General features: G+C 61.8%; 3 protein-coding genes across 10 annotated transcripts; 2 read left to right on the top strand and 1 right to left on the bottom strand.

Annotated features, from left to right (window-relative positions):
• Positions 1-1821: 1821 nt before the first annotated feature.
• On the bottom strand, positions 1822-6944 carry FIZ1 (FLT3 interacting zinc finger 1). 2 transcript variants are annotated; one of them, XM_061140247.1, is made up of 3 exons: positions 6716-6944; positions 4933-5290; positions 1822-4105 (listed from the first exon to the last, which is right to left on the bottom strand). In XM_061140247.1, the coding sequence occupies exons 1-3, from the start codon at positions 6937-6939 to the stop codon at positions 2930-2932; spliced, it is 1758 nt and encodes a 585-aa protein (XP_060996230.1). In that variant the 5' UTR covers positions 6940-6944; the 3' UTR covers positions 1822-2929. The 2 variants fall into 2 exon arrangements, with proteins under 2 accessions (XP_060996230.1, XP_060996231.1); XM_061140248.1 differs by lacking the exon at positions 6716-6944 and adding an exon at positions 5809-6133.
• Positions 6834-10485, top strand: ZNF524 (zinc finger protein 524). Of its 3 annotated transcripts, none has more exons than XM_061140251.1 (2): positions 6834-6929; positions 9421-10485. In XM_061140251.1, the coding sequence occupies exon 2, from the start codon at positions 9460-9462 to the stop codon at positions 10255-10257; it is 798 nt and encodes a 265-aa protein (XP_060996234.1). In that variant the 5' UTR covers positions 6834-6929; positions 9421-9459; the 3' UTR covers positions 10258-10485. The 3 variants fall into 3 exon arrangements, with proteins under 3 accessions (XP_060996234.1, XP_060996235.1, XP_060996233.1); XM_061140252.1 differs by lacking the exon at positions 6834-6929 and adding an exon at positions 6940-7035; XM_061140250.1 differs by lacking the exon at positions 6834-6929 and adding an exon at positions 7560-7651.
• Positions 10486-10630: 145 nt separating this feature from the next.
• ZNF865 (zinc finger protein 865) lies at positions 10631-22038 on the top strand. Of its 5 annotated transcripts, XM_061140244.1 has the most exons (3): positions 10631-10903; positions 11375-11514; positions 18464-22038. In XM_061140244.1, the coding sequence occupies exon 3, from the start codon at positions 18490-18492 to the stop codon at positions 21628-21630; it is 3141 nt and encodes a 1046-aa protein (XP_060996227.1). In that variant the 5' UTR covers positions 10631-10903; positions 11375-11514; positions 18464-18489; the 3' UTR covers positions 21631-22038. The 5 variants fall into 5 exon arrangements, with proteins under 5 accessions (XP_060996227.1, XP_060996229.1, XP_060996228.1 ...); XM_061140246.1 differs by lacking the exons at positions 10631-10903; positions 11375-11514 and adding an exon at positions 11720-11750; XM_061140245.1 differs by lacking the exons at positions 10631-10903; positions 11375-11514 and adding an exon at positions 12204-12294.
• The last annotated feature ends 2598 nt before the right edge of the window (positions 22039-24636 follow it).

Genomic DNA, 24636 nt, shown 5'->3' with positions numbered 1-24636 from the left:
CTTAGTCCATTCAGGCTGGCATAACAAAATACCACAGACCGGGTGGCTTATAAACAACAGAAGTTTATTGCTCACAGTTCTGCAACCTGGAAGTCCAAGGCCAAGGTGCCAGCACGGTTGCCTTCTGCTGAGGGGGCCTCTTCCTTGTTCAATGCTGTGCCTTCTTGCTGTGTCCTCATGGGGTGGAAGGGGCTACATTCTCTCTGGAGTCCTTTCAGTTACAAAGAAGCCCTTTATGAGGCATGAATCCCATTCGTGGGGGCTCCGCCCTCATGATTTAAGCACCGTCCAAAGGCCCCACCTCCAAATACCATCACATTCATTGGGTACTAAGATTTCAACATATGAATTTGAGGGGACATGCTTAAATCATAGCAATGGTATTTCAGTGGTTCTGAGTTCAGGGTTTCTCTAGGGTTCATGCCTATCAATAGCACAGCCTTATTAAAGCGTGCCATTGAGGGCAGGAGGAGCAGGGGGCAAGAGGATGAGACGGTTGGATGGCATCACTGACTCAATCGACATGAGTCTGAGCAAACTCTGGGAGATGGTGGAGGACAGGGAAGCCTGGCGTGCTGCAGTTCGTGGGGTCAGACATGACTTAGCAACTGAACACCACCACCTCCCAAGCATCTCAAATTTAAGCTCAAGATGGCGCTCCTGACCTCTCCAGCCTCACCTAAATTTGCTTTCTCTCCGTTTTCGGCCCCACCACGAAAGCAGCCTCTGCCCTGATTCCTCTCTTTCCGTTAAACACAGGCGCACACACAACACGCCCTCCCACATCGCACCTCCAGGATTCACCTTGGGCCCCCCCCAGCTCTGTCCACCGCTCAGCTCCAAGCCCGCACGTCTCTCTCCTGGTGGACTGCAGTAGTCTGCTCTGCATTCCCTCAGCCCCCTTCTCCACCCAGCGGCCGGCCAGAGGGACCCTTGGAAAGTGCAGCAGCAGTCGCATCCCTTCACCCTTACAGTCGTGCTTGTCAGCGTCCACGGAGCACAGTCAGATGTCTGTGTCGGCCCAGGGTCTTCGTGCCCTGACTCCTGCTTCACCACTCCACCTCCTCTCACCAGCCCCTCCCCTTCTGGGCTGGCCCAGCTGTCCACTTGGCCGGCCCTTCCTCACCCTTCTGGTCTCAGATCAGGTGTCACCTCTGCAGAGAAGCACCCCCCCCTCCCCCCACCAGACCACTCCACCTAAGGTGACACAGTCCAGCCACTTGTTTTCTCAGGGAGTAATTTTGTTCGCTGCTGGATCCCCAGGGGGAATTACAGTGCCTGGCACTCAGTACAGGAATAAAATCTAGTGTGTAGAAGACAGTGTGGAAAGTCTGCTCACTCTCAGATGGGCGGATCCTAATCTAGCGGAAGGATGCTAAGGGACAAACTTGGTTGCCTGGGACACAGAAGCTAAGGGGCGGGGCCTTTAGGTGTTTAGGAGGCGTGTCCTGTGGGATTGAGGGTTTCTAAAGGGTGTGTCTGGTCCCAGGGGGCATATCCATCCGTTGGGGGTGAATTTTGTCTTTCAGAGGCAGGGTTCCACTCGGATGAGATCTAAACCATCCCTGACATTAAAAGGGTCATACACTGGGACTTCCCTGGCGGTCCACTGGTTAAGCCTCCACGCGCCCAGTGTAGGGGACACGGGTTCGATCCCTGATCGGGAAACTAAGATTCCCACATGCCACGAGGTGGCAGGCAGTCTTTGTGAGGGAGTGGAGGACTCGAAATGTCTCCAGCGAAAGGAAAGCTGTCTTTATTTGTCTGTCTCCCTGCTCTAATTCAGGGAGGGAGAAGCCCCCACGTCCCTAAAAGCCAAGGATCAGGACCTGAGACGGGAGCAGCTGAAAGGACGGCGTTTATTGGGGTCCAGGAGAAGCTGGGGAGTGGGGCGAGGGGGCGAGGTCGAGGCTCACAGGGGACACCCCCCCCCCCCCCAGCCAAAGCCCCCTTCCCCTTGGCGCTGGGAAGAACACAGACAAACTGACAGATATGGAAAGACTGACAGGTGCTACAGCAGAGCGAGAGGGATGCCCCGGCGAACCCCACGCCCCACTCTTGAGCTCGCAGAGCAGGAGATGACGTGGACCGGCCCCCACGCTGGAGGTCGCGGAGGAATGTCTGTGGTATTTGCTCTGAGGAGGTGGGGTGCAGGCCGCAACCGGCACCGCCCATTCCAGTGGACAGGGGGTGGAGTCTACATGGATCCGGATCAGTTCATCCTACGGGGGGAGGGGGTCGGATTCTGAACCAGCCTATTCTATGTTTTGAGGGGTGGGGAAGATCATCAGGGTCCATCCATTCCGCAGTAGGGGAGCGAGACCGGGCAACTACCCTGGTCCTCTTTCCACACAGGGTCTAAGTGACAGGGGAGGAGGCAGATTCCGGCTATATCTGTTATCTGGGGGCACCAGTGACGACTCCTGGTGGATAGCATTTGGGGGCGGGGGGGAAATCCAGGGAAATGGTTCCCCCATTCTCCAGATCTAGATGGTTGGAATGATGGCTCTTAGGAAGAGGGGCAGTCTTTCCTTGGGTGGGGAAGGGCGTGCCCATCTTTAATTATTAGGGCCCTCGAGAGGAGGAGGACTTGTGGAGACCCCTTTGTCATCCCCAGCTCCCCACAGCTTAGAGGTCGATTGATATGGGGGTGCTCAGCAAGTGTTCCAGGGGCCTCGAGGTTAGGAGTCTCTCCATAGATCCGGGACCCCGAGGTTAGTCTTGCCGCCCACCAGCTCAGGGGCCTGTGCAGGTGCTAGGTGGTCCCCTGTCCTCCAGCCAGGGTCCCCTCTTCCCAGGGCCCATGCCTGGCTCTGGAGGGCCAGTGGGGGGCGCCTCCCTCGTGGTCCCTAGGTCCCCGGGGCCCGGGCCCTGAGTCCAGCGCCCCGGGGAGGGGAGGTCGGACGGCGGGGCGCACGGCCCGGCCGTGTCAGTCCATGCCCCGGTGCAGCTTCAGGTGTCTGGAGAGGTTGCTGAGCGTGATGAAGCCCTTGCCGCAGACGTGGCAGGGGAAGGGCCGCTCGGCGCCGTGCAGCAGCCGATGGCGCTTGAGGTAGCACTCGTGGCGGAAGAACTTGCCGCACTCCAGGCACGGGAACGGCTTCTCGCCCGTGTGCACCAGCACGTGCCGCTCCAGGTCGCGCGGCGAGCGGAACAGCTTCTCGCACTCGGAGCAACCGAAGATCTTCTTGCCGCGGCCCGAGGCGGACGCGGGCTCCCCGGACGGGGACTCCCCCTCGCGGGCGGGCGCGGCCGCCGCCTCCGCGCCGCCCGCGCCCGCGCTCTCGCCGTGGCTGGCGCGCCGGTGCTCCTCCAGGGCCGCCAGCGCCGCGTACAGCGCCCCGCAGTGGCCGCAGCCGTAGGCCGCGGGGCCCGAGTGCGCCTCCAGGTGGCTGGCCAGCGCCGCCGCCGACGCGAAGAAGGTCCCGCAGTCGCACTGGTACAGCGTGTCTTCCGACGGCTCCGCGGGCGCCTCGCCGCCGCCCTCCGGGAGCAGCACCCCCAGCTCAGGCACGCCGCCCCCGGCGCGGCCCAGGAGCAACCCGCCGTCCCAGGCTGGCTGAACCTCGCCGCCCTCGCCGGCGGCCCCGGGGGCCCAGGCCTGCGCCGGGGGCGCGCCGGGGCCCTGCAGGTCGTGGGTCAGCTTGTGCCGCTCCAGCAGCGCGGGCGCGTTGAAGTCGCGCTCGCAGCGCGGGCACTTGAAGGGCTTCACGTCGGTGTGCGCCGCCCAGTGGGCCGCCAGCTCACGGCCCTGGTCGAAGCGCCGCGCGCACGCGCCGCAAGCGAACGGGGGCAAGGAGGCCGCCGCTGCGGCCGCCGCGGCCTCGGCCAGCCCCCAGCCCCCCGCGGCGGCGCCTGCCCCCTCTGGACCCTCGCCGCCGGCGCCGCCCCCGCCCGCCCCCGCGCCCCCGCACACAGAGCAGGGCCCCACGTTGCAGCAGACTGAGCAGGGCGCGCTCAGGGCGGGCAGGCCTGCGCCGGGCTGCAGCGGGGACGGGAGCGCCCCACGATGCTGGCGCTTGAGGTGGCGGCCCAGGCTGGAGCGCGAGGAGAAGCGGAGCTCGCAGACGAGGCAGCAGTAGGGCTTCTCACCAGTGTGGACGACCTGCGAGGGCAGGAGGGAGAGCCCGGCGTCAGGGCGGAGCGTCGAGACCAGGGAACGGAGTCTTGGCCTCCCGGGGGGACGCAGGGGAAGCCTCCGGCCTGATCCACGGGACCAGGATCCAGCTGCGACCCTCTCCTCATTCTCTGCGTCCGGCCATTGTCCGCATTCTTTTGGTCCCTCCAGCCTCAGAACTGGCTGTTCCCTTTGCCTGTTATGCTATTCCCACGGCGAATTCCTGCTTTTCCTTCAGGTCTCAGCTGGAGCATCACCTTGCCCTGCCCTTCCTACCCTGTCTGGTAGCCCAGAGCTCTTCCCCCTTTCCTCCTCCATAGCAGGTGGTTATTAGTGTGTTTTAACTTCCTTCCCCAAATCTCTGCCTTTCTATCTAGATCACCCTTGCCTGTGAATTTGCTGATTGTCTACCTGGCGATGGACCACTTTCAATGGAATGTAAGTTCTCCAAAGGCATGGACGTTATTGGTTTCATCCTGGTAGCCCCAGGGTTGGGAACTGGGAAATCACTTGATAGATAATTGCTGAGTAAAGGAATTAAGGACATATATGGTAAATCTATCTTAGAAAACGGTACGGGAAGATGAACACAAAGTTGCTGGCATATGAGCAGAAGCACGGGCGAGTGGAGGGGCAAATTTACTGTGAATGTTTTAGTTCCTGGTTTCACTGGTCAGGATGCTTCGATGGGGAGGGAGGGAGGGGGAGAGAAATATTCTCAGGGGCCAGCTGTCTGCTGTCGCTCACAGTGGGTCTCCGGGGCTCCGAGGGCACAGCACAGCCAGGCCAGCCTACGGCTGGGCTGCAGGACTCACCTGGTGGTGTAGCAGGCCGGTGGAGTCTCGGAACCCCTTGGGGCAGGCGGAGCAGCGGTAGGGCCGCTCGCCGGTGTGCGAGCGCAGGTGGTTGGCCAGGTTGAAGCTGTGCTTGAAGCCCTTGCCACAGCGCGGACACGCGTGGGGTTTGAGCGCAGTGTGCCGAGCGAAGTGGCGCCGCAGATCCGAGCGGTAGCGAAAGCTCTTGCCACACTCACTGCAGTGAAACGGCACGCGGGGGGCAGCAGCGGGCGGAGCTGGGGCCGGGGCTGGGGCCCGGGCGGGGAGCGGGGGCGCTGGCAGCGGCGCGTCATCCATGGCGGCGCGGTGCGAGGGCAGTGGCGGGTGGGGGCTCTCTCTGGAGCAGGGAGACATGGAGCGGGGTGAGGGAGTCACCTCCCCATCAGCCTCCCCAATTAGGCTCCTTGGACTCAGAGACCTGCCACTTGTCCCTGGAAATCCAGCGAACTACCTCCCAAGCCACGCCCATCTGTCAAAGGCTACGCCCACTGCGCTTAAAACCCCTCCCACTCTCCTGGGATTCCCCACCTTCCACCACTCATCTACCTATCTTCCCAATCACTTCTAAGCTGGACTCCCGCCCTGCTCCAAGCCCCACCCACTGTGGTTAAGCCCCGCCCACTCCTTCCAAAGTCTCCTTGTTCCTGAAGCCTGTTGTATTTCTGAAAGCCACCCCCTCTCTTCTTTGAAGATGAAAGTCATCTTCGGAGGAAGGCTGACATTGCTAACCAATGAGAGAACAAAGATTTTGGGTTAAGGGCATATGAATCAACTTTCCAGGGTGACTATGACTATCCTCGAGAAAACCAACCGATTCTATTTCCATCCGCAAAACAGGATACTAGGAGGACCTACCTCAGGAGGTGGTGAGGACTAAGCATAATTGTGGCCACACCGCCAAGTGCTTACTGACCACACAGCAAAGACTCAACAGCTAAGCTGTTTTGATTAACTGCTGTCTGCTAAATTCCTCCGAGCTTCCTCTTGAAGTCTCCATCTCTTCTCAAGATCTACCTACTAAATCCCGCTCACTTTTTCCTTAAGCGCAGGCTTGATGTAAACCCCTTTCTTTCCAAGGCCCCATCACTCTCACTCTCTTGCCACCTCAGCCGTTCCTCTCTGACGCCCTCCCCATCTTCTCTGTCATTTCACCTGCAGTTATAAAGACTTGCTATTTCCCCTAAAGACGCCCCCAAATAACACGCTTAAACCCCACCCCCCTCCACTATGCCCATCACTTTCTGAAAGCTTCATCCCTAGACAAACTCCACCCATTCTCCTAGCTCCTCCCACCTCCACACTGAACCCTTTTCCCCACTCAGCCCCAGTGGAGGACCCTTCAACCTAGGGCCCGCCTACCAGTCTCCCAGAGCCACGCCCCTTCGTCAAACCTCGCCCCTTGCCCAAGTTCCTCCCACTTCCACCCAGTCCCGCCCATTCCGCAAGCCACGCCCACTCAGCCTCCTCGCAGCCATCGCTCCGCCCCGGCGCCGCTAGGCCCCGCCTCCTCCCCACCCAGTCGCCCGCGGGGCTGGCCCCCCTCCCCAGTCCACTCGGGGACCCAGGCCCCGAGAGCCGGCCTTTTGTGCCCCTCCCCCCTGTCCCTGAGAGGTGCGGGCCCGGGAGCCCGGGGCGGGGGCAGGTCTGGCTGGCCCCGCGGCCCGGCGAGTCCACCTTGCTCGCTCGGAGCGGGGTTTCTGGAGCCCTGAGGCGGCCCCGGGAGGCCGGGAAAGTCAGTCGGCTTTCCTCTTTAATTACTTACACCTCCCTCTGGGCGCCGACATTTTGGGCAGCGGGGGTAGCGTCACTTCCACCCGGGGGGCCCCTCGACTTCCGCCTCGGCTCCCTTCTCCCCCTCACTCCCCCTTCCTCCCGCCTTCTTGGCTTCCCTCCTCCCCGCCGCCCTCCCTTCTCCCTCTTTCCCGTCCCTTTCCCAGCTGCTGGAGGGTAGAGAAGCCGGGGCGGCGCCATCTTGGGTGAGGGCATGGGGAAGGGGCGGGGCTTAAGGCGACCCTCGGCGCCATACAGACTAAGGGCAACAAGCTACGAGCGCTCGGCCTCATCCCGGCGTTGTCGACGCTGGTGGGTGTTAACAAAGATGAGGGCAGATTTGAGTCCCTCGTCGCAACCTCAGGCTTCTCCTGGGTAGGACGTCGGGTGGCATCAGGAAAAGACAGACATTGAAGTTCGCCGCCTGCGACAGACACAGGAGGAAAGAGCGGGCTCCATCTTGTGCTTTAGTCTTCCAGTGGGTTTTGAAGCCCATCGGGCGCCATGTTAACTACGGGAACCCGCCGCCATTTTCGCGCTTCTCCTCCTTTTGGTATCTTTCTTTGATTGGGTCACCCGGCTGGGTCCTTTGGGGGAGGACGATATTTCTGTTTATGTAGGATGTGTTGGTGCCGTAATTTTTTCCCGCTCGGGGCTAGCGAGAGCGATGGGTGTGCAGGAGCGGCCTGCCGACGGGGACGTGACCGGCCCTTAGGACCCAGCGCGTGCCCTTTGTTCCCCGCGGGCCGGGCCGGGCCGGGCCGGGCCGGGCCGGGCGGGGGGGTGGGGGAGGGGCGTCCTCTCCGAGGGGCGGGGCCGCGCGCGCGCCGCCGGGAGGCAGGGCCCCCCTCTCCCCCGCCCCCTCCGGCGCGCCGGCCTCGCGCCCCCGCGCGCGCACACTCGCGAGTCCAGGCGGCATGCAAATGAGGTACCCGAGAGGCGGGGGGCCCGGGCGGGGGGACGGGAGCGGGCGAGGGGAGGCCCGGGGCCGTGCGCGCCTGGAGCGCGCCCCCCACCTGCTCCGGCTCGCGCGACCGCCGAGGCGCGCGCGCCGACCTCGCGCCCCGCCGAGCCGGCCCGCCTGGCCGCGCGCGCGCAGACCCCCTTCCTGGCTCGGCCTAGCCGTCCGCGGCTCGGCGCCGCTCATTGGCCGCCGCCCCCGCAGGGCCCGCCCCGCGCGGTCGGGGCCGCCGGCCGAGCGCGCGCCTGCGCCCGGGGTGGAGGAGGGCGAGGGTCTGGGCCTCGTTCCAGAGACCCGGGTTCAGGCCTAGGCACTCCCAACAGAGGGAGCCGTGTGGTTACGGAAAAGTGGCTGCCCTTCGGTGTGTCTCAGTCTGGGTGCCTGCTTTAATGGGGTGCACCTGTGTGTTTCTCGCCTTTAACTTTAGTACACTCTAGTCCCCTGGTCCCAGGCCCTGGTGGTGTTGCTGATGGTAGATTGTTTGGTGCTTATTACAACCGGCAACCCTGCTATGTCCATTTCACAGAGGTGGGAACTCGTTCGGAGAGAGAAAGCCACTTGTTAGTTAACAGCAGAGCTGGATTCAAACGTAGGGCTAAGGGACCTCATGAGTTCCCTTGGGCCTAGAACTTACCACTCCCTGAGACACTGGAGTCCTTGAGATCAAGTCCTGACCCGGCCGCTTACCAGCAGAGGGAGCTGGCAACTTGTGCCTTCGTTTCCCAAGTTTGCAAAAAGGAGGTGATATACCCTTATTCAGAGGGTTGGTGTAAAGCTTAGTTACAAGCCATGATAATAAGAGCTAATATTTCCTAAGGACCTCTGTGTGTGAAAGTGTTAGTCGCTCCGTCCTGTCCGACTCTTGGCGATCCCAGGGACTGCAGCCCACCAGGCTCCTGGGTCCTTGGGATTCTACAGGCAAGAATACTGGAGAGGGCAGACATTCCTTTCTTCAGGGGATCTTCCTTACCCAGGGATGGACCCCGGGTCCTCTGCGTTGCAGGCTGATTCTTTACAGTCTAAGTCACCAGGGAAGCCCCTTGTTTACTGAGCACTTTATGTATATTATCCTCATGGCACGTCTGTGCGAGTAGGTAGAAATACCATGTTTCGCAAAGGCTTAGCTGGGGCCTGAAGAGGTGAGCGCCTTGCCCAAGGCCACCAAACAGAGAGTGAGTGACAGGTTCAGGAATCTGAGCTCCTGAGCTCTGATCAAACCTCTGGCTCCAGAGCCCAGGCTCGTAACAGCTCTGACATACATCCTCATTTCCAGCTCAGGAGCACACGTCACCCGGGACAAGTCCCTTTCTTTTTTTCTTCCAGTCCTGACCCCCCACCCCTCCCACCCCGGTCCCTTTCTCTGGCCTTCTCACCTTGTCAGGAAGAGAGATAAAACATTTCTGAGACCTTGCTGGCTCTTCTCTCTGTTCTGAGGCTCAAACACTGGCCTACACTCTCAGTTGGACTCTGTCACCCCAGGAAGAGTTTATTTTTGCTCCTTGACCCTGAATGTCTAGGAGGAGTTAGGGACGTCTGGGAGATGCCTGTGGGGCCCAGGTGTTTAGCGACTGGCACAGAATTATCCTGCTGTTTTACCCACTAGTTTGGCTTTAATTGCCTGTCCAAGCGGATGTCGGCCATGCCCTGGTCGATGGACTGGAACCCAGGAAGTTGTCTGGGGGACTAGGGCTATTCCAGACCACCCTGCATTGACGGCTGCCCCTCTCTCCTCTTAGCCCGGCTCCAGTGCCCAGACCCAAGCCCCCCACTGCTCAATGGACACCCCCAGCCCAGACCCGTGGCCTTCGCCTTTGCCTGAGGAAGAAGAGAAACCTCTGGCCTTATCTCCTCCTGTTCCCCGGGGCCGCCGAGGCCGAAGTCTTGGGGGGGCCACCTCCTCCAACCGGACGCTCAAGGCCTCCCTCTCGCGCAAGCGGGGCCGCCCAGCCAAGTCAGAGCAGGAGCCCCCCCTGACACAGGGGGTGAGCGCCCCGGTGGGCAGCAGCGATGGCAGTGACCTCCTGCTGATCGATGATCAGGGTGTGCCCTACACGGTCTCCGAAGGGTCAGTGGCTGGCGGGCCCGAGAGCTCTGGCCCCGGCCCTAAGAAGGCGCCGCACTTCTGCCCGGTGTGCCTTCGGGCCTTCCCCTACCTCTCCGACCTGGAGCGTCACAGCATCTCACACTCAGAGCTGAAGCCGCACGAGTGCAAGGATTGCGGCAAGACCTTCAAGCGGTCCAGCCACCTGCGGCGGCACTGCAACATCCATGCGGGCCTGCGGCCCTTCCGCTGCCCGCTCTGCCCCCGCCGCTTCCGAGAGGCGGGTGAGCTGGCCCACCACCACCGCGTCCACTCCGGCGAGCGCCCCTACCAGTGCACGGTGTGCCGGCTGCGCTTCATGGAGACCAACACGCTCCGGCGGCACGCCAAACGCAAGCACCCCGAGGCCATGGGGGCACCTATGTGTCCTCCGGACCCAGAGCCTGAAGCGCCGTGGGACGACGACGGTATCCCCGCCACGGCAGGGGCCGACGACGAGGAGGAAGAGCTGGAGGGGAAAGAGCTGGCCTGACCCACACCCCCGGCCACCGCTCCCCCGGCCAGGCTTAGAGCTGGGCGTGCCCCGGGTGCGGTGCCTGGGCAGCGAGGCCGGGACACCTTGTCTGGTGGTCTTCCCGTTCTGGGAGTGGGCTGAGGGTGCAGACCTCAGCTTCTGGGTCCTGCTGCCTTCTACCACCCTCCGGCGGACTGACAGGCCTGTGGAGGCAGGGGCTGTGGAAATAAATCTCTGCCTACTGCCCATTGGTGTGTGTTCCCTCACGGTCCCAGGGCTGGCCCCCTTCTCCCTTCCCGTGTCCTTCCGCCGCTGCCCCACCCCCATGCCATGCGCTTCATTAGCTTGGCGCTAAAGACTGGATTGAGAGAAGCCTCTGCCGCCACTCCCATCTCCAGCGGACCCCAAAGCACTCCCCCCTAAATGTCCACTCAAGTAAAACATAGGACCTTTCGTGCAAACGTGACCCCGGGTCCCTGTCGCCTGCGTCATTCTAACCAGATTCCTGGAAATCGTATAGCCACCACTTTGGCCCATCTCTTTGTTCTGGCGCTGTTTGCAGAGAAACAAAATTAAGGGTTGCGTGCTGGACTGACCACTTTGGTAGGCTTAAGTAGATAAGGAGTGACTTGGACCGGCAGAGCTCAGGACGCTGCGCAGTTAGGTGAAGGCTGTGGGCGGGGCCTAGGATAAGGGGGCTGAGGACCGGGAGGGGCTTAAACGAGTGGGCGGGTTGGTGGGCAGAAATTGAGAGAGTTAAGATGGAATGGATAGGGGACTTATCTGACGGGAGGGGCTTCAAGGGGAAACTGCAGGAGAGCAAGGTGTTGGGACAGGTAGGATTTGAGCTGTGAGGATGCTGAGCGGTGGATATAACTGCTCTGCAGGCCGAGGGGAGAGAAGGGGGTCCTTAAGAGAGGAGTACCGAAAGAGAGTCCCAGAGGAAAGCAGAGCTTAGGAGGAAGGGCTGGAGAGACTCGGGCTTAGCTGCTTGAGGTGGGGCTGAGTTAGAGGCGAGGCTTAGAGCGAGTATACGTGAGGGGCCGTGTAAAATGTCGTGAAGCTATGTGGTTCGAAACTTCAGCCTGCGTCAGAATCACCTGAAGCATTTTTTTTTTTTTTTTTTTTTTTATAGCCCCTAGAAAGAATCTGCCGCCCGCTGCCCGGCTGCCGACTTGGTTCCTCGGGGCCCCTGCAGTTCCAACTCCACCTGAAGCATTTTAAAACGCAGGTCCCTAGGCCTACCCCCAGGGTCTGTGATTCAGGGAATCTAGGGTAAGGGGCCTGGGAATTTACAGTTCTAATTTCCTGTGGCGCCGCCGCTGCAGGTATTAAAGTCACACTTTCAGACCCCCTGACTTCAGGAAATGCTTTGCAAGTGGGAAACAATTGAGCGTGAAAGCGGTGAGAGAGGCGGGGGCTTAAATACTGTGAGCGGAAAGGGCGTGGCTCACGCGCAGGGGCGTGGCTCGGCCCCAGAAGCTCCGAGAGGCCGGGGTTACGAGGGAGAGGTGGGCTTCCAGAGAGTCCGGGCCTTTGAGACGGGGAAGTACGGGGTAGACTTCTAGGGGCGGGTCGAGGAGGGTGGGTTCTGAGGCGGTGGGCGGGGACTATGATAATTAAGCTCCGAAAGAGGCGCCGTCGTGGATGGGGCGGGGCTTATGTGTTATTTTGCATAAGGGGCGTGGCTTAACGAGGGCCCGGGGCGTGTGGGCGGTGCCCTAGGAAGGGGCGGGGGCACAGGACGCAGGCGCACTGCGCTCCGCTCGCCCACCGGAAGCGGAGCCGGCTTCCCCGGTCCCCGCGGCCCCAGATCCCGCGAGCAGGCGCATTTCCCCTTCCCTGTCTCTGCCGCCGCCTCCCCCTTCCGCTCCTCCACGCCGGCGCCTCGGAGACGGGCGCGATTTCCGCTTCCGGACGGGCGGGCAGGCGGGCGGCGCGGGGCTGCCGGGGAGGGGGAGGGGGCGGCACTTCCGGTCGGGCCCTCGGGTCTCCCCGGAGCGGCGGCGCCTCCTCCGCCTCCTCAGCTTCCTCCCGGCGGAGACCCCGGCGCCGGTGAGTGACGGGGCGCGTGGCCCGGGGGCCCGGGGGCAGCGTGGGCGGGGGGTCCCGCCCTGGCCCGCCTTGGTTCCCAGAGCGTTCCTATCAGTGCTTCTCGCGCCCGGCCCTCGCTGGGGGGCCCCCTCCATGACTTCTCCCCCAGAAGACTACTCCGGATAGCGCCCCATTACCGCCCCCCGTGCAGGACAGCTACCAGAACGCGCTCACTCGTGGCGATCCCTCAGCTGCTGCCAGGGCCCCCCACTAAGGCTTTCTCATAGGTTCCCTTTCTACATAGTCCCCCCGTTTTTGCTTCCTGCAGGACAGCCCCCCAAATGCCATCGGCATTGCCCGTCCCCGTGCGGAGCAGCTGTCCGTGAACCCTCCCTTTGGTATTCTTGTAGGTTGCTTCGCAAGAGTGTGATATTAGTATTTTATAGCAGATCCCTATTTTCTCTGTCCACGCACAACAGCCCCAAAGCTCTTAACCACCCCCCTCCCCAACGCCCCCTTCGTTACTGTAAAAATACTTTGCATTCTGATCAGCGGCCCAAAATACCTTTTTTCCTTTTCTGCCCCCCCCCCCCCGCAATAATCCCCCTTGAGAATATTGCTTTCGATGACCGACACCCTCACTCCCCCCTTCCATAGACAGCTCCCCCTAGAGTTGTACTGGCACACTCACATCCTCCCCCCTTCAGATAGGAATAGCTGTCAGTTTAGCCCCAGGCTCCCCTGAAACACCGCCACCCCGCCCTCCTCGGGGTCAGCGCCTGTCTGGGGTCCTCCCAGGGAACGGCGCCCCACGTGAGGCTTTCCCCTCAAAGCTCTTCCCCTGGCCCTGACAGCTCGCATCCTCACCTGCAGCTTCTCCCCACGCCCCTCCTCCTGGACTCCCCAAGGAAGACCCAGCTTCACTGGGCAACGGCCGCCTCTTCCCCTGGACATTCATTCATTCACTCTTCACTGAACGAACATGCGCTTGCTGTTCCAGGTCCAGGGTGTACCGCGCAGTGAAGGGGAGAGAGCCATACAGTCTTTGTTTTGTCGGTCTTTACAGTCTGGTTGAGACAGATCAAAAGCAAGTAAACAAGATCGGTGCTGTTTTTCTGGATTTTTCTGAGAGCCTTATGAGCTACTTCAGAGGTGAAACCTGAATTAGCACAGGCAGCCTCACCATGGAAAGGTCTGGGTGAATTGTTCCAGGCAGGGGCCCTGAGGTTGCTGTGAGTGTGCTGATGGGAGGGGCAGCAGGGGAGGTAGTGAGGTTGGAGCAGAGGAGTGGAAGGGAGGATGAGCAGGGAAACGGTGTGATCTCACAGGGCCCTAGAGGTGAGGGCGTTGTGACCAGTCTCCTGGCCTTGGTCAGCTCCGCGGAGCCCAGAGCATTCTTCATTTGTTCCTTCTTTCCCTTTGTTCAACAACTGTTTAATGAACACCTGCTACACACTGGGGATGCAGCAAACAAAACAGACAAAAACCCCTGTCCTCGTGGAGTGCATATGCCACCTCTGGGGCAGACAATTAAAAAGCGAAATATAGATGTTTGTGTGAAGGAAATACAGCAGAGTCAGAGGAGGTGGCAGGAAGGCCTCTTTCAAGAGATCCGTCCCCCCAGCACCAAAAAGTTAAACCTGTGTGTAGACTCCTCTCCTGGACAGCTGCAGTCCCCCCCGGGGTAAGGGGGTGGGGGGCTCCTTAATGCTCCCCTCCCCCGGGAGTGAAATGGTTAAGGGCATGAACCCTGGCTCACTAGCTATCATATCTCTGAGCAGACCACTCCCTATTCCCCAAGCCTCTTTCATTCACTCATTTTACATGTTTGTTGAGGCAGGCCCTGTTCTAAGTGCTGACAAGTGACCAAATCAGATACAAAATCTTGCCTGCTTGGAGCCCACCTCCTGGAGGGGCAGTCCAGCAACAAATAGAACATACCTTGGTGGCACTGACTGGAGGGCATGGCAGCCCACTCCAGTATTCTTGCCTGGAGAATCCCCGTGGAGCCCTGCGGACTGCAGTCCACAGGGTCACAAACGCACACACGCATGCACTGACTGGAAAGGAGAGAGGCGAAGGAGGCTGGGGTGAGCAGGAATGTTGCTGGGGGTGACAGGTCACAGTGGTCTTGGAGCACCTTGCTGAGAAGACAGCGTCTGAGCAAAGACGTGAAGGAGATGAGGGGGTGAGAGAGCTGTGTGTGTGGGAGTCCCAGCCTTCCAGGCAGAAGCAACAGCCCCTGCAAAGGCCCTGGGGCAGCGATGGGAGCCAGCATGAGGCCAGAGCTGCCAGGAGGCAGCTGGGGCTGTGGAGGTCTTCTCTGACCTCTTTTGAGATGTCACTGCAGGTTTTGAGCAAAGGAGCAACAGTGACATGGTTTGGTCTTAGTCTTCCTGTCTACTAAGTAAGAACAATAATAAAGCTTATCTTTTTCCTTTTTTTTTTGTATTTATTTGGCTCAGTCGGGTCTTAGTTGTGGCATGCGGGCTCAGTAGTTGCGGCGTGTGTGATCTTTATTTCCCGACCAGGGATTGAACCCACTTCCCCTGCATGGCAAGGCAGATTGTTAACCACTGGATCACCAGGGAAGTCCCAGTAGTGCTGCTCTTGCGAGTCTGTTGTTTGATTGAAAGAAGGCACATAAAACAGTGCAGTGCTGGTTAGCATTGAGTAAATGCCAGTGGCTAGTCCTGGGGTCGTGTGGCAGCAAAGTGAATGGGCAGAGTGTATTTCCAGTACAAAGTGGAGTGAAGGCTTTTTTTAATTTTGGAGAGAAATATTGAAAGACAGCATGGAAATTCCATGGTGGTCTAGTGGTTAGGACCCCATGCTTTCACTGCAGGGGGACCAGGTTCCAGCCCTGGTCAGGGAACTAAGATCTTGCAAGCCATGAGGTGTTACCACAAAAAAAGAAAAAGATAAAGACAGCATGTTGTGAGGATAACAGCATGTCCTCTTGAACCTCACCGCTGGCCTTCGACTCCTGGCCCTGCCACTTGTTGGTGGTATGACTTTAGGAGATTAATTGACCTCTCGGGCCCTCAATCTCTTCCTCTGTAAAATGGGGTTAATAATCTGAAACATCTTCTAGGGTTATTGGGAAGACTCAATGAGTCAACACATACGAAGGATTTAAAAGGGTACTTGCCACGTAGGAAGCACTCACCCAGGGCTCCCCGTTACTATGTGTCATTGCTGTTGTCACTACAGAGGAGAATCTCATCACAAGGCAGCTTTACTGCACCAGCAGGGCCCACAGGTCTGGGCATCAGGGGCCTGGGATCCAATACTTGCTTTCCCCTCCTTAGGGAAGTGACCCCTCCCACTTCTCCGTTTCCTTCCTTGTGCAATGGATCCAGTAATGTACAGGACATTAGGAGGCATCAGGGTGATGGTCCACGTGAAACCCATCAGACAGCAAACACGAGTCCTTAGGACTGTGACTGCGGTTTCTGTGGGACACCTGCCCCTTGGGAGGGGCTCCCCCCCTCAGGTCACTCTGCATGAAATCCACCACACATCTCCCCTTAGAAAGACAGCAGTTTAAGACTCGGGTCCTTGGAGACAGGAAATGTGGCTCCTTTCCCAGTGGAAATAGTTGTGAGCCCAGTCAGTTTTGTCCCTTAGCCCCACTGCCTGCATCTCTCAGCCGCAGTCCTTCGGCATCTCACCTGCCCTGGAGGCCCTCTTCACATCATTCCCACCAGAACTTGTCCTCCTGGGCACACCTCGACAATATCAGCTCCATCTCTGCTAAATGCCCGCCCCCGTAAGTTCTGGTCAGCACAGTCGAATCCCTTTATTTATTCAATGAATTTATATCAGCAGACACCAATAGCTATAAGTTTGCCTCTGGGCCCAGCTTTAGCTGCATCTCCTAACTTTTGTTACTTTTCCATTTTTGTCCATCTGATTTCCCGCTGGTGATGTGGGAGGGTGCTGTTTAATTCCATTTCAGCAAATAATTTACCAAGTAACCAGGCTGTGCCAGGCGCTGTGCTAGGTGCTGGGCGCCCAGTGGTAAGCCACACAGGCCAAGTCTTCGCTCTTTAAGGCGAGGAGGCCCAACAGTAAAGAGACAGCAAGAGGAAATATGCGCAGTATGTTGGCCGCAGTGGCTTTGGTGAAAAAAGTGCGGCAGGATGAGGGGCGCGTGAGTGGTGGGGCGAGGGACGCGCGTCCCCTCTCCTGGAGGTGACGTTGACCTGAAGCAGAGACCTCAAGGGGGTTAGGGCTGGGGGCGTGAGGTCTGGGGACGAGGGTCCAGGCAGGAGGGAGCAGCCGCACCACCTCACCACTCCATATGTTCAGGAAGGTAACCCCCCTCCCACCCGGCCCCATGTAGAAACACCCCTCATAACCCAGAGAGCGCCCCCAAAATAAGGCTCCTGTCCCCTGAGTTCCACCCTTGCCTTCCTCCTCCTCGGGGAACCACCTTGTGTGTGCGCGCGTCATGGCGGGGATTCCAAGGGTGCTGGCCTTGGGGAGCGACCCGCAGCCTTAGCTGTACGCTTGGGGTGGGGTGGGCCTTCATCTCGGGGCCCCGCCCCCACCGGGCGCTCCCTACCCTCGCCCCCTGCCCTGGCCAGCCCACTCCAGCACTGCCTCCTGGATTTGGCTTTGCCCACAGACTTCCACTAGCACCCGGCCACGCCTTTGGTCCTTCCGGAGATCAGATTAACCAGCCGAGTGTGAAGGGCATGGGCTGCTGAATCGCATCCAGGGACACCCGGAGCTGGAGGCTAAAAATACTGACCTCCGGGCAGGGGTCGGGGAGGCACTCACCTTTCACCTGTCTGGGGACAGATGCAGCCAGGTGGGCAGATGGCGCGGAAGGGCCCACTGACCCCTGGGGTGGGCTGGCCGCAGGGCCCGGGCCCCAGCGGAGGGTGGACGATGGCTAAGAGGCACGCCTGACCGAGCGGGCCCTTCTCCCCGTGGCGCTCCACCTGCTCAGTGGAGGCGTTTCCCGGGGCCCCTGGTGGGTGTCAGGCTGAGATCAATTGCAGGGGACACTGTAGGTTGGGGCAGACACTGGCCAGCTGCAGTCTGGAAGGAGAGGTCCTGGAAAGGAGGTGCTTAGAGAATGACTGCTGGGTGGGGGTGGGGGGGGGGGCGGGAATCGCCCTCGGGCGAGGGCGGGAACCCGGCTCCCAGACCACCTGCCACCGGGCTCCTCCCAGGCGCGTGATGCCCATGAAGGTATAGGTAGCTCCAGGGACTGGGCGAGCCCTGTCAGCCAGCGTGTTCCCTTCCACCCTGCGCCAGCCCCCTTAAGTCCCCCTCCTGGGGGTCAGCGCCCCTTTTACAAGCATAGGTCAGGACGGGGATGGGGCTTAAACCCAGGCCCGGCGTGTTTCCTACTGTAGCTTGTTTTTCCTCCCAGGCCGGCAGCGTCTCCTTCCTACATGGTAGTGGAGGAACGCCCCTGCCCACACGGCCCTCCTCCCAGCGCCCCCTCCCCCGTTTGTCCTGACTTTATGTTCCTACTACCAGCAGTGAGGGTGAGGGTGAGAATCCCCTCCAGAGGGCCCCGAGTGTCCACCCGACCCACCGTAGTTTGTCGGGTCCTCCCAGCAGCCCTGGGAGACAGGGACATGATTTGTCACCTCCAAGTGTAGATGGGGAGGTTCAGGAACTTGTCCAGGGTCACACAGAGGCTGGCGAGGCATTGTGGCTCCACAGGCCACCCTCTTAACCACTCTGATAGAAACTGTTCTTTTGGCAAAGGCAGAACCTGAGGGGTTTGGAAGCACAGGGCTGGGGCTAGTGCCTGTGTGGTGGTGGCTACAGAGCAGAGGGCCTGGGGGAACCAGGCTGGAGGCCTGGGAGTGTTTGCACAGGGGCCCGAGACCAGAGTCTGAGAACAAGGCGTGCCGGCGGTGTTGGGGATGGATGGAGATGTGTGGGAACCGCGGGAAGAAGGGAGAGGGGGAATCTCTGGAAGAGGAGGCAGATGAGGGCCAGAGAGGACAGGGGCAGGAGGCGGCAGGCCGAGTGGGAGAGGTCAGCGTGCCAGTGGAGCCCGGGGGAAGACCGCTCGGTGCAGGGGAAGGACAGAGAGACAGACGGGTGAGGGTGGACAGTTGGGGGGGGGGCCCCGGCCGGTGCGTGTGGTTCTTCCAGCGCCCTCAGCTGGGGGACCCCGCGCGGCCCTGCCTCCTGAGCCCCGCTCTCCTCTCTGCAGGGTCCCCCGTCTCCCCGCTGCCCAGGATGGAGGCCAACCCAGCGGGCAGCGGCGCCGGGGGCGGCGGGAGCGGCGGCCTGGGGGGCGAGGACGGGGTCCACTTCCAAAGCTACCCCTTTGATTTCCTGGAGTTCCTCAACCACCAGCGCTTCGAGCCCATGGAGCTATACGGGGAGCACGCCAAGGCGGTAGCCGCGCTACCCTGCGCGCCCGGGCCCCCGCCGCAGCCGCCCCCGCAGCCGCCCCCGCCGCAGTACGACTACCCGCCCCAGGCCAGCTTCAAGCCCAAGGCCGAGGCCCCCTCCTCGTCCTCCTCGTCGTCGTCGTCCTCCTCGTCCTCGTCGTCGTCCTCCCAGGCCAAGAAGCCTGACCCGCCGCTGCCGCCCGCCTTCGGGGCGCCGCCGCCCCCGATCTTCGACGCGGCCTTTCCGGCCCCGCAGTGGGGCATCGTGGACCTCTCGGGCCACCAGCACCTGTTCGGGAACCTGAAGCGTGGGGGGCCGGCCGCTGGGCCGGGGACCGCGCCGGGGCTGGCCGCGCCCCCGGGGACCCCCGGGCCACTCCCCGCTGCCTCGCAGGCGCCGCCGGGCCCGGCGGCGGCGGCGGGGTCAGCGGCCTGCGACGCGGCCAAGGACGACAAAGGCTACTTCCGGCGGCTCAAGTACCTGATGGAGCGGCGCTTCCCGTGCGGCGTGTGCCAGAAGTCCTTCAAGCAGTCCTCGCACCTGGTGCAGCACATGCTGGTGCACTCGGGCGAGCGGCCCTACGAGTGCGGCGTCTGCGGCCGCACCTACAACCACGTGTCCAGCCTCATCCGCCACCGCCGCTGCCACAAGGACGTGCCGCCGGCCGCGGGCGCCCCAGCGCCGCCGCCGCTCCCTCCGCTGGGCCTGCCCGCGCCCGCCGCGCCCTCCTCGGCGCCCCCGGGGCCCCCGGCCGTGCCCGCCGACGGCAGCGCGGCCCCCGCGGGCGCGGGCGTGGGGGTGGCCCCTCCTGCGGGGGCGGCGGCGGCGGCGGCGGCGGGGGGCGGCGACGGCCCGTTCGCCTGCACGCTGTGCTGGAAGGTGTTCAAGAAGCCCAGCCACCTGCACCAGCACCAGATCATACACACAGGCGAGAAGCCCTTCTCGTGCTCCGTGTGCAGCAAGAGCTTCAACCGCCGCGAGAGCCTCAAGCGCCACGTGAAGACGCACTCGTCCGACCTGCTGCGCCTGCCGTGCGGCGTGTGCGGCAAGGCCTTCCGCGACGCCGCCTACCTGCTCAAGCACCAGGCGGCGCACGCGGGCGCGCCCGGGCCGCGGCCCGCCTACCCCTGCGAGCTGTGCGGCAAGTCCTACTCGGCGCCGCAGAGCCTGCTGCGCCACAAGGCGGCGCACGGCCCGCCCGCCGCCCCTGACGCGCCCAAGGACGCGGCGGCCCCCGGCGCGCCGCACGCGCCCGCCTTCCCGCCGGGGCCCTATCTGCTGCCCCCAGACCCGCCGGCCTCCGACGGCGAGAAGGCGGCGGCGGCGGCGGCCGCGGCGGTGGTGTATGGCGCCGTGCCCGTCCCGCTGCTGGGCGCCCACCCGCTGCTGCTCGGCGGGGCCGGCCCGGGAGGGGCCGGGGGCTCGGGCGCTGGCGCGCCCGGCAAGACGTTCTGCTGCGGCATTTGCGGGCGTGGCTTCGGGCGCCGCGAGACCCTGAAGCGGCATGAGCGCATCCACACGGGCGAGAAGCCGCACCAGTGCCCCGTGTGCGGGAAGCGCTTCCGCGAGTCCTTCCACCTGAGCAAGCACCACGTGGTGCACACCCGCGAGCGGCCCTACAAGTGCGAGCTCTGCGGCAAGGTCTTCGGCTACCCGCAGAGCCTCACGCGCCACCGACAGGTGCATCGGCTCCAGCTGCCCTGCGCCCTGGCCGGGGCCGCCGGCCTCCCCGCCGCCCAGGGCGCGGCGGGGGCGGCCGGCCCGAGCGGCTCGGCCGCGTCCGGGGCCGCCGCGGACGGGCTGAGCTACGCCTGCTCGGACTGCGGCGAGCACTTCCCGGATCTCTTCCACGTCATGAGCCACAAGGAGGCGCACATGGCCGAGAAGCCCTACGGCTGCGATGCCTGTGGCAAGACCTTCGGCTTCATCGAGAACCTCATGTGGCACAAGCTGGTGCACCAGGCGGCCCCCGAGCGCCTGCTGCCGCCCGCGTCCGGCGGCGCCCAGCCTCCGGAGGGCTCTGGCGGCACCGACGCAGCCACCGTGCTGGACAACGGGCTGGCCGGGGAGGTGGGGGCGGCCGTGGCGGCACTGGCCGGGGTGTCCGGGGGCGAGGACGCGGGCGGGTCCGCGGCGGCCGGGGGCGGCGGGGGCGCCAGCGCGGGCCCCGAGCGCTTCAGCTGTGCTACCTGCGGCCAGAGCTTCAAGCACTTCCTGGGCCTGGTGACCCACAAGTACGTGCACCTGGTGCGCCGGACGCTGGGCTGCGGCCTGTGCGGCCAGAGCTTCGCGGGCGCCTACGACCTGCTGCTGCACCGGCGCAGCCACCGGCAGAAGCGGGGCTTCCGCTGCCCGGTGTGCGGCAAGCGCTTCTGGGAGGCGGCCCTGCTCATGCGCCACCAGCGCTGCCACACGGAGCAGCGGCCCTACCGCTGCGGCGTGTGCGGCCGCGGCTTCCTGCGCTCCTGGTACCTGCGGCAGCACCGCGTGGTGCACACGGGCGAGCGCGCCTTCAAGTGCGGCGTGTGCGCCAAGCGCTTCGCGCAGTCGTCCAGCCTGGCGGAGCACCGGCGGCTGCACGCCGTGGCGCGGCCCCTGCGCTGCGGCGCCTGCGGCAAGACCTTCCGCTACCGCTCCAACCTGCTGGAGCACCAGCGGCTGCACCTGGGCGAGCGCGCCTACCGCTGTGAGCACTGCGGCAAGGGCTTCTTCTACCTGAGCTCCGTGCTGCGCCACCAGCGCGCGCACGAGCCGCCACGACCCGAGCTCCGCTGTCCTGCCTGCCTCAAGGCCTTCAAGGATCCCGGCTACTTCCGGAAGCACCTGGCGGCCCACCAGGGTGGCCGGCCTTTCCGCTGCTCCTCCTGCGGCGAGGGATTCGCCAACACCTACGGCCTCAAGAAACACCGCCTGGCGCACAAGGCCGAGGGCCTGGCAGGGCCGGGCGCAGGGGCCGGCCCGTTGCCCGGGAAGGACGCCTGACCGGGGGGTGTGCCTCCCCTCCGCCACTCCCATCAGACGTCCCTTCCCGGACTCGCCCCTTGGGGGCGCGGACCTTCTCTTGCCGGCCGTCCCATCCATCCTTCCGAACTATAGACAGACTAGCCTCCTCCCCCAAGGCCCATGTCGTGCAGACCCTAGCCTGCCTCTCTCCACCTGGACCTCCCCGGCCTTCTCCTCCTATCGGACACTGAACTCGACCCTCCGTCCACCCCTGATGTGTACCCCTCTCCAGCCCCCCTGCCCCAGCAGCCTTCAGCCCCCCGGTGAGCTGGGTGGAGCCGGGTCTGGACTGACACTCCCCCCTTCCCCGGCAAGCTGGCCGGACAGCGGAGCGCGAGCGGTTCGGGAGGGCACAGGGTGGGGGCCTGGGTGCTCTTGGTTTGTGGGGGTGGGGGGCGGGGGGCAGACGCGGCTTGTACAGAGCGGAGAATAATAAATCTTATCAACAGGGCCGCTGGAGTCCCTTCTTTCGTCCCAAGGGGCGGGGGTCGAGCGCTGAAAAACAGACGGTTGAGAATTTTGGCTTCCTGGGATGGCGATTTCCCCACCCCTTCTGCCTCGCCCTGCCTCTCTCTGCTTTTCCTCTTTCAGCCTGTAGTCACCGAGGCTTCACCATGTCCAGGCTCTGGTCTCCCAGTGGAGCAAACGCAGAACAAGATAGGTAAGGCACTGCTCTGGGGAACCGACCATGTACCTGGACTCCTTCCCCTTCAGGATACTTTCGTGGTTTGTTTATTCCGCGGCCAACATTTCTTCCCCAAGGCCCCTGTCTGCCGGGTCCTTTGATGGACACTGGGGAAACATTGGCGCTAGTGGGGAAGAACCCGCTTGCCATTGCAGGAGTTGTAAGAAACATGGGTTCGACTCCTGGGTGGGGAAGATCCCCTGGAGGAGGGAATGGCAACCCACTCCAGTATTCTTGCCTGGAAAACTCCATGGACAGGAGCCCGGCAGGTTGCAGTCCATGGGGCTGCAAAAGTTGGACAAGACTGAGTGACAGCACACAAATGTGAAGTGGACACGTTCCTTTCCCTCAAATGAGCTGGAAGAGAGCTGGTGAGCCAGGGCTCTGTTTATGATACAGCCCACTTGTAGGATGTCGCCCTCCAGAGTGACTTAGTGGAACTTTAGAAGCCCTTTCACAGCCCTCATTTTGGTCCTCAGAGCAGTGAAATATATGCCCTGGGAGGCTGACTTAGCCCACTTGTCAGAAGAGGATGCTGAGGTCCCAGAGAAGAAAGGCTCCAAGGATACCTAGCAGGTTCATAGGAGCCTTGGACCTACAGTCCCGGGTGCCTCAGGACTGAAATCTGGAGACCAAGTCAGGTCAGGAGTCACTGCCTGGGTGAGTCCAGTTTGACCCACGAGAGGGCAGCAAGCCAGTGTGGCCACCTTACTCTAACGCCGGAGACCCAGCAGGTGACAGAGCTGGTGTGGGACTCAGTGAGTCACATGGACGAGGCGCACCTTGCTGCAAAGGATGTGGAGTCTCCCCGGGGGTTGAGAGCATGGCGCAATCTCCTCATCAGACCGGAGGGGCTAACCAGGCTCCGGGGAGGAGCAGGACACCCAAAGGAGGACAGAGCCAAGGAAGCTTGCCAGGTGACCTGGGCATTGAATTCCCGGTGGAGGGTTAAAGCATGTCCAAGTCAACCCAGCCGTTCCAGCAAGTTTTGAATAGGTTGGTGTGGCCGGAGATGCCAAGGGTCGGGGACTGGCTCCTGAAGAGCCACGAATCCCAAACAGTGGAGCTCAGATGACCTTGGAGGCAGGGGTTGGAGGCTGGCAGCTGCTGGATCTGAGCTACTGAGACATCCAGTTTAGCCCATGGGAGGGAAAAAAAAAAAGACTTGGCTGCCAGACTTTGAACATGGAATGATTTTACATATGGGGACTTGCCTGGTTGTCCAGTGGTTAAGACTCAGAGCCCCCAGTGCAGAGGGCCGGGGACGAATCCCTGGTCGAGGAACTAGATCCTACATGCACAATAAGACCCAGTGCAGCCACATTAAAAAAGAAAGAGAGCGAGTTCACATAATATAAACAGTAATGCAACTTTTGAATAATTTGGAACGTCTAGCAACATGGTCTGCGACCCCCAGGGCCGAGTAGCCCTTGCTCTCTTTGGACGTGGCATGTATTCTCCAGACTGTTGCCAGTTCCCAGCACCATCACATCCCACGTGCCAGTGGTCCCATTTCACCTCGCTCGTCCTGGTGTTTCTCCTTGAAACCCCACCACCTTCCTCACATCATCATGAAGTCCCTATAGGCACTCACGTTTGGGATCCCTCCTCGTAGCCACAAGGAGCTGGGGGTTGGTGACAAGGTGGGGATCTGTGTTTCCAAGGGATGGGTCCAGGTGGCCACAGCCTGGAGTGAAGAGGGCAGGGCCCCGACCTTGTGAGACTGTTGTTGGCTTGGTCTTCAAGGATAGTGATGATGAAAAGAAGCATTCAGATTCCAACAACAGGAAATTGATAAGCGATTAGACGGATGGGTGAAGGGTGAAGACGGCTTAAGGAACCCGCCAAGGTGTGTAGCTTGGGTGGTGATGTCCACACCAGGGGCGTCTCCTTGGTGAAAACAGAATTCTCTTTCATCTATGAGATGTCTTGTGGGGGTGTTGGGTGAACAGGAAGAGGTGTGAGTCCTGGGCTCCCCCTCCTGAAGCATACCGATCCCGCGAGACCCTTCATATTGCCGAACTTGCCTGATCCCCAGTTCCACAGCTGAACCACATAGCTTCTCTGGATAGCCAGACGCTGTCCACCACCGACACCCCCCGCCCCCGGACTACCCCCTCCCTGGTTCTAAAGATAAGGAAACAGAGGTTTGAAGAGAGTCACAACTCAATGCTGGGGACAAGACCCCAGTGTAGCCCTCCTACCCTCTCCCCCGGAAACACAAGGTCAACATAGAGAAACCCTTCAGAGAGTCCTTTAATAGGAATAGCACTGGAGGCCTCCCACCTCCAGCCCCCAGG

Source organism: Dama dama, chromosome 4 (genome assembly GCF_033118175.1).
Source record: "Dama dama isolate Ldn47 chromosome 4, ASM3311817v1, whole genome shotgun sequence".
Lineage (NCBI taxonomy): Eukaryota > Metazoa > Chordata > Mammalia > Artiodactyla > Cervidae > Dama > Dama dama.
This window is presented reverse-complemented; position numbering and strand designations above follow the sequence as displayed.